Raw genomic sequence first — 9,081 nt, 5'->3', positions numbered from 1 at the left:
CACGACACTCCACACCAGGGAGAAAGCCTCGCATTACTGTGTGGAGTTACAGACAGAAGAACAGGAAGTGAGGATTTCTCAGAAGAAATAAGGACATTGGAAGGATGAGGTAAGTGAAGGAGGACTGCACTGAGGTGAGTGAAGGAGGACTGCACTGAGGGAAAGGAAGAGATTTGGGGAAACATTTTTACCTTTTATAACCCCTTTAATCTAGGTTCCCCTGTAGGGGGTATAAGTGGTCTGTGAGGGTTTATTACCCCTTTAAGAGAACAAGCTGCACTGCAGATGTAGCAGTTAGACGGGTTGAGACAAACCATTTAGGCCCCATGCACACGAGACGCAGATGCAAACTCATCTAAACACACGTTTTCAAACGCAAAAAAACGGCTTTTAAAACGCCTGTTTTTGCCGCGAATTTCGCAATGTTTTACCGCGTTTGCGTTTATAAGCGTTTGGTTAAGAAACATCATAAGACCCTCCCTAAGCTCAAAAAACAGTATTATATAAGCATTTCAGCCATTTTGTGAGACCAGAGTGAGTAGCAGCTGAGAGAGCCGCAGTGTACGTGTATTTAGCGTGTCACTTGCCACGTCACCTGCCAGAAGTTGTGGATTGTCCACTTGCCACATCACCTGTTCACATCACCTGGCCATGTCACCTGCCACAAGTTGTGGATTTTCCGCAATGCAAGCAATTACATTTTTTTATGTTTTTTCATCATTTGCCATTATGAGATTTTGAGATTTCTAATGTAAAAAAATAGGTCACCTTTAAAAAACGCCTATAAACGAAACCGCGGCAAAACGCCGGTACCGCGTTTTGCGGCGTTTTGCCTTGATTTGCGTCTGAAACGCGAAAATTTTTGCGTCTGAACCCAAATTTTTTGCGTCTGAAAAAACGGCCCTAAACCCAACTGCTTTAAAACGCCAAAAAACGTGATTGTGCGCACGGACACATAGGATAACATCAGAGCTTTTTTTCTCAGAAAATAGGTGCAGGAACTCAATCATGACCCCGTTCAGATTTCAAAAACAGTAGAAGGGTCTTAAAGGGGCATTATAACAGAATTGCATTACATACAGAGTGCAGAGTTCATGGGGGTTACACACAGAGTGCAGAGCTGTCACTTGTAAACACAGAAACCAGACTTCTGTGTTTACAAGTAATTGTGGTGAGCAGACACCAAAGGGTCTGAGCCAGAGGTGGTGTAACTGAGTTCCCCCAAGTTCCCCCTGAAAAAAAGCCCTGGGTAACATTAAATGAGTTCAGGGGCAGTAGAAAAAAATGCCCAAATGCCTCTGAACTCGAGTTTAGCAGCGTCTCGTGTGCGCAGGGCCTCACTGCTGGCAGGAGGACTTCTATGAATGGATGTAAAACATTTATCCCAAAAGGAGAACAAAACGATTGCTGTAGCCGTTTGTGTGGTTTACCTTTGTTAGTGCATCTAAAGATCGAGGGCCAGATTCACGTAGCGCAGCGGATCTATAGATCCGCTCGATCTACGTGAATTAAGATCCGCTCCCGCAAGTTTAGGAGGCAAGCGGCTAATTCACAAACCACTTACCTCCAAACTTGCGACGGCGGATCCTAAATCCCCCAGCGGAATTCAAATTCCGCAGCTAGGGGGAGTGTACTATTTAAATCAGGCGCGTTCCCGCGCCGTTTTAAATGCGCAGGCGCCGTCCGTGGAATTTCCCGGCGTGCATTGCTCCCACTGACGTCACTAGGACGTCGGTGGTTGCGACGTGAGCGTGACTTGCGACGCGCGTGTTCGTGAATCGGCGTACGCAAACAACGTTAGAAAATTCAAATTCGACGCGGGAACGTCGGCTATACTTAACATTGGCTGCGCCTGATAAAAGAAAGGGTAAGTATACGACGGGAAAACCGCTACGGAAACGACGTAAGAACACTGCGACGGGTCCGCGTACGTTCGTGAATTTGCGTATCTCGCTGATTTACATATTATTTATCGTAAATCAGCGGGAACGCCCCCGGCGCCATTTTTAAATGGAAAAAAAGATCCGACAGTGTAACACATTGTAACACAGTCAGATCTTAGCCCTATCTATGCGTATGTGATTCTATGAACCAGGCGCATAGATAGGACCAGTGTAAGTCAGAGATACGATGGGGGATCAGGAGATATCAGGAGATAATACACCGGAGTATCTCTACGTGAATCTGGCCCCTAAACTTCCCCCAGACTGACAACGCTGCTGTCCAAAGGTTGCTCCTTCCTCCAGAAGAGGGGCGCTCTAATACAGGAGATGTGTTACTGGCTAGATCAGCAGGTGAAAGCAGAGGGGGAAAATAAAACTAATGCAAGCCACCACATCTATGTCCCTCCTGTAGGTCAGTCCTGTACTGCAGATCGTCCCTCACCCTCCATGTTCTGCAGAATATTCCACCCGTCTGCGGGGACCGCACGGGACGTTCTGCAGAAGATCGCTCCCCCGCCTATAATGGTATAATATATATAGATTATATACAAGTATTATGTGTTCATTTGCACTTTTAAAGTCAGAGACCCGATTGAAGCCGGTTCCGGCATTGTTCGGGTCTTCTTGCCAGCCAGCTGGGCACGCCGGCTGGTCGCTCGGGTCTCCCGGTGGGAGAGGGGAGGACATCCCTTCCCGCTGCTTGTGATAACGGCCGGGAGAAAACGGTACCGGGGTGCAGGGGCGGATCTAGGGGGGACAACAGGGCAATTGCCCCCCCCACCCGAAAATACCACACTGACATGTTGTCACTTGCTCTGCCTCTCGGGGTGATGCCTCTAGCTGCAGGCTCCACCCCCCCTGGTATAACCACCTCCCTAAAATGACATATGGGTCGTGACATGGCGGCACGTGGTGAAACGCTTCTTCCTTTTTCAGCGCTGCTGCAGCTCTTTCTGTACATTACAGAGATGTCCCCTTCAGGGTGAGTTCCCCCTCCCCTCCCCCCACACCCCCTTCCCCCACACCCCCTCCCCCTGCATGTTTTTGGGACATTTTTAATGTTTCACTTTAAGCATTTTAACCACTTGACCTCCGGAAGGATTAACCCCCCCCCTTCATGACCATTTTTTGTGCGATACGTTACTGCGTCGCTTTAACTGACAATTGCGCGGTTGTGCGACGCTGTACCCAAATAAAATGTATGTCCTTTTTCTCCCCACAAATAGAGATTATAGGGGCAGATCCACAGACATGCTACGCCGCCGTAACTTATCTTTTTTTAAATGGAATCCCCAACGAATCCGCGCCGTAAGTTATGGCGGCGTAGCGTATCTATCGCTGCGTAAGGGCGCGGAATTCAAATGGATCGGCGTGTTTTATGTTAATAGGTTGTGACCCGATGTAAACAACGTTTTTTTTGGAACTGCGCATGCTCGAAATTAAACTGGAAACCCGCCAATGCTGACGACGGTGACGTCATTCTACGCAAATTCCTATTCGCGAACGACTTACGCAAACGACGTAAAAAAATTCAAAATTGTACGCGGGGAAGGACGGCCATACATGTTTTTATGTTAAGTATGGCCGTCCTTCCCCGCGTACAATTTAGAATTTTTTTACGTCGTTTGCGTAAGTCGTTCGCGAATAGGAATTTGCGTAGAATGACGTTGTCAGCATTGGCGGGTTTCCGGTTTAATTTCGAGCATGCGCAGTTCCAAAAAAAACGTAGTTTACGTTGGGTCGCGACGTATTAACATAAAACACGCCAACCCATTAGATCCATTTGAATTCCGCGTCCTTACGCCGCGATAGATACGCTACGCCGTCGTAACTTAAGGCGCGGATTCCATTTAAAAAAGATAAGTTACGGCGGCGTAGCGTATCTTTAACGATACGCCGGAAAAAGCCGAACGCAAACGGCGGAAAGAAAAAAAAGCGACGGGCCGACGTACGTTCGCGGATCGCCGTAAACTAGCTCATTTGCATGCTCGACGCGGATTTCGACGGGAACGCCACCTAGCGGCCGCCGAAAAATTGCATCTTAGATCCAACGGCGTACGCCTGTCGGATCGAGCCGAGATGCCGGCGTATCTTTGGTTTGAGGATTCAAACTAAAGATACGACGCGGGAATTTTGAAATTTACGCTGGCTTAATCAATAGATACGCCGGCGTAATTTCTTTGCGGATCCGTCCCTTATTTTTGCTGGTATTCGATCAACTCTGCGCTCTTTTTGCGCTATAAACAAAAAAAGAAAGACACTTTTGAAACAAAAAAAAACAATATTTTTTACTTTCTCTTACAAAACATCCAATAAAAAACATTTAAAATATAAATTTCTTCATCAGTTTAGCGCGATGCGCATTCTGCGACATATAAAAGAAATCCCAATAAGTGTCTATTGATTGGTTTGTGCAAAAGTTCTACAAACTATGAGATATATATATATATTAGTAATATCGGCGATCAGTGACTTATAGTGGGACTGCAAAATCGCGGCTGGACAATCTGACACTAACCGACACTTTTTGGTAGGGTTGTCCCGATACCACTTTTTTAGGACTGAGTACCGATACTTTTTTTTAAATGTGTCCCCAAATGCAGCCATGTCCCCCACATATGCAGCCATGTCCCCCCACATATGCAGCAATGTCCCCACATAAATCCAGCCATGTCCCCCCACAAATGCAGCCATGTCCCCCCACATATGCAGCCATGTCCCCCCCATATATGCAGCCATGTCCCCCCCATATATGCAGCCATGTCCCCCCACAAATGCAGCCATATCTCCCCTATATGCAGCCATGTCCCCCCACATATGTAGCCATGTCCCCCCTATATGCAGCCATGTCCCCCACAAATGCAGCCATGTCCCCCCACAGATGCAGCCATGTCCCCCCACATATGCAGCCATGTCCCCCCACATATGCAGCCATGTGACCCCACATATTGCAGCCATGTCCCCCCACATATGCAGCCATGTCCCCCCCACATATGCAGCCATGTCCCCCACATATTGCAGCCATGTCCCCCCACATATGCAGCCATGTTCCCCCACATATGCAGCCATGTTCCCCCACATATGCAGCCATGTCCCCCACATATGCAGCCATGTCTCCCCCATATATGCAGCCATGTCCCCCACATATTGCAGCCATGTCCCCCCACATATGCAGCCATGTTCCCCCACATATGAAGCCATGTCCCCCATATATGCAGCCATGTCCCCCCACATATGCAGCCATGTTCCCCCATATATGCAGCCATGTCCCCCCACATATGCAGCCATGTCCCTTATATATGCAGCCATGTCCCCCCCATATATGCAGCCATGTCCCCCACTTATGCAGCCATGTCCCCCACTTATGCAGCCATGTCCCCCACTTATGCAGCCATGTCCCCCCATATATGCAGCCATGTCCCCCACATATGCAGCCATGTCGCCCCACATATGCAGCCATGTCGCCCCTATATCCATCCATGTCTCCCACATATCCAGCCATGTCCCCCATATGCAGCCATGACCCCCCCATACCTAGATGCTGATGCCGCCGGCGCCGCATGGTTAATCAGCGTGCGGGGAACATCACAGCTTTCATTTGAATAGCTGTGTTCCCCGCTGCGCCGCGTATAGACACTCCCCCTTGCTCGGGATTGGACAGATCACCCGTCCAATCCCGAGCAAGGGGGAGTGTCTATACGCGGCACAGCGGGGAACACTACAGCTATTCAAATTAAAGCTGTGATATTCCCCGCACGCTGTTCAACCATGCGGCGGCAGCGTTGTTGCGTTATGCGACGGCGGCATTCGTGGCGGCGGGGGGGAACGGGGGTACAAGTACTTGCAAGTACTCCCGCAAATACTCGGTATCGGTCCCGATACTGGTATCGGTATCGGGACAACCCTACTTTTTGGGAACCAGTGACACTAATACTGTGATCAGTGCTGAAAATATGCACTGTCACTGGACTATCGACACTGGCTGGGAAGGGGTTAACATCGGGGGGCAATCAAAGAGTTAACTGTGTGCCTAACTGGTGTTTTCTTCCTGTGGGGGGGGGCATTGATTGGTGCCCCCGCTTTGCAGGAACACAGGATCGCTATAGAACAAGGATCTGCCTTGTTTACATTGGCGGATCGCCGTTCTGGCTCTCTGTCTAATAATCGGCGGGTGCCGGCGGACGTCGAATCCGTGGTACCTGCAGATCAGCTCCCGCTGTGTATAATCACGCATTGCGCGCCCCAGAATGCAGGATCACCAGGTACGTGACCCTGTGCAGGAGACCCACCTTGCCGCTGCCGTATAGGCAAGTTATATGGTGCGCAAGCGGTTAATAAAATCCCTGCTCCTGGCCTTGCCCATCCCCCTTGTGCTATTTTTGACACCCCCTTGCCCATTAGCCCAAAAAAATAAAAATTTGGCAGATTTGCCGCCCATTGATTTCGGGTTTGGCATAAAAACGTCTTTGAAATTCGCCAAGTTGCGCTCTAATCAAACCCGGGGCAGTTCACCTGATTGGCTGATCACCAGGCTCTGGGATATCGGGGGGGCTCACCTCTCCCCTTTACTGCCCGCCCCCCAATATCTTCACCCCTCCATCCAACAACCATACCCCAGCATGGAGGGGCTCGGTGAAGGTGGCGGTGAAGGTGTGGAGGTGTCGGATGGGGTCGCACAGATCATAAAAGGAGATCCGCCCGGCCTCATAATCCAGGTAGACCCGGACGGTACGGCTGGTGATGTCGCACGGTAATTGGATCTCTTTCCCGTTATGTGTGACCACATACTGGTTCTCGTGTCTTAGCAAACCCCAGGACCGCTGGTTATTCCCAATCCGGGACCGCGCCCACCCGGCCCTCTCTATACTGGGGTAACACATCCCGACTATCCAGTGCTGCGATTTACCGACATCCACTTCCCAATAATGTCTCCCCGAGGAAAATCTCTGACGGCTCAACACCTGAGCGCGATTCTGGAATCTGTCCGGGGCCTCTGGCCGTTCCAGCTTTATATCCAACCACGACGCGGTCTTCATATCCTCTGATAGGAGCAGATTGCTGTGGGCCGTGTTCTCGTCCAATAGCAGGTCTGCAGCCTCCTGTATATTGAAGCATACATGTTCCATGGTTGTCATATCGGAGAGCCCCGTGTATAATGTGTGGAGGATCCTGGTCACATCCAGATCCCCTCCATCATGGAGGATCTGATCTCCATCCTCACCATCATAGAAGTCCCGTGTGTCTGATCCCTGGAGGAGGGTCAGGGGGTCCGTCACGTTACACAGCTCCTCGATGTGACGCATCCTCCTGGATAGCTCCTCCTTCTTTATTTCCAGCTTTTGGATCTGATCAGACAATGATACCGAAACCCGCTGTGCCCGATCAATGATCCCATCCAGGACCTTCTTCTCCAGGTCCTCCAGACGTCTCCTGAGGTCCCGGAATAGGACGTCGACCCTCTCCGTCACATCATATGCCTTGTTTTCTGCGTTCCTCCTGTGTTCCTCCAGACTCCGGACTCTTTCCTCCATCTCCTCCCTCTTTGTGGTCAGTGACTGTAGAAGATTTCTGAGTTCTTGTTTCTCCTTCATGGAGGCCTCACCCAACGTCTCCACCTGGTGACCCCGGTGTTCCCCGGCCAAGCTGCAGCCCACACAGATACAAGCGGCATCCACGGTGCAGTAATATTCCAGAACCTTCCTATGAATAAGGCATTTCCTCTTCTCCAGGGAAGTGGTGGGGTCACATAAGACGTGTTCTGGTGACTTGCTGTGGACTCTCAGGTGGTCCTCACAGATGTAAGACTCACACAGCAGACAACACTTCGCAGCCGATACGGGAAAGTCAATGCAGTAAGTACAGACGTTCCCACTCACCGCCTGACCTGGCTGCGCAGCCTGGAAGGTCTCCGCGATGCTCCGCAATGTTATGTTCCTTTGTAGTGCAGGCCGCTTCCGGAACCCTTCTCTACATGCAGGACAGGAGTACCGTCCGGACCTCTCCTGTGTATCCAGCACATGATCTATGCAGACCCGGCAGAAGCTGTGTCCACAACTCAGGTTTACAGGATCCGTATAAATGTTCAGACAGACGGAACATTCCAGCTCTGCACTCAGAGCAGCAGACGCCATCGCTGGCCGAGGAAGAGAGAAACGAAAGTGAAAGGTTCAGACGCGTCTGACTAATAAGATCAGATTTCCATGACTCGGCTCAGGGAGCGGCTGGATTGGTCGCTTCTCTTCCAGCTACAGGAAGCTTGGAGCTCACACTGAGGAACGCAGATAACAAACCCTCAAAACTCACACACCCTCCAAAATGAACCAAAACACCCTCCAAACACACCAAAACACCCTCCAAAATAGACCAAAACACTCTCCAAAATAGACCAAAACACTCTCCAAAATAGACCAAAACACCCTCCGAAATAGACCAAAACGCCCTCCAAAATAGACCAAAACATCCTCCAAACACCCTCCGAAATACACCAAAACACCCTCCGAAATACACCAAAACACCCTCCGAAATAGACCAAAACACCCTCCGAAATACACCAAAACACCCTCCGAAATAGACCAAAACATCCTCCAAACACCCTCCGAAATACACCAAAACACCCTCCGAAATACACCAAAACACCCTCCGAAATAGACCAAAACACCCTCCGAAATAGACCAAAACACCCTCCGAAATACACCAAAACATCCTCCAAACACCCTCCGAAATACACCAAAACACCCTCCGAAATACACCAAAACACCCTCCGAAATACACCAAAACATCCTCCAAACACCCTCCGAAATACACCAAAACGCCCTCCAAAATACACCAAAACACCCTCCGAAATACACCAAAACGCCCTCCAAAATACACCAAAACATCCTCCAAACACCCTCCGGAATACACCAAGACACCCTTCGGAATACACCAAAACACCCTCCAAAGAAGTTCTCTCAGTAGGCTTGGTCTTTAAACCTACGGCTTCCATAGAACGGCACTGGAGGGATTATAGAGTAAAGCCTCGTACACACGGCCGAGGAACTCGACGTGCCAAACACATCGAGTTCCTCGGCCAGTTCAGCACTGAAGCCGCCGAGGAGCTCGGCGGGACGAGAGCTCCCATAGAACAACGAGGAAATAG

General features: G+C 50.0%; 1 protein-coding gene across 1 annotated transcript; it reads right to left on the bottom strand.

Annotated features, from left to right (window-relative positions):
* Positions 1 to 6,353: 6,353 nt before the first annotated feature.
* Positions 6,354 to 8,114, bottom strand: LOC120921854 (E3 ubiquitin-protein ligase TRIM39-like). The gene has a single exon (XM_040334337.1). It carries the CDS (start codon positions 8,072 to 8,074, stop codon positions 6,509 to 6,511), a length of 1,566 nt encoding a protein of 521 aa, XP_040190271.1. The 5' UTR covers positions 8,075 to 8,114; the 3' UTR covers positions 6,354 to 6,508.
* Positions 8,115 to 9,081: the final 967 nt, after the last annotated feature.

Source organism: Rana temporaria, assembly GCF_905171775.1.
Source record: "Rana temporaria chromosome 5 unlocalized genomic scaffold, aRanTem1.1 chr5w, whole genome shotgun sequence".
NCBI classification, from domain to species: Eukaryota; Metazoa; Chordata; class Amphibia; order Anura; family Ranidae; genus Rana; species Rana temporaria.
Note: the sequence above shows the minus strand (reverse complement) of the source record. Positions and strands in the feature narration are given on the sequence as shown.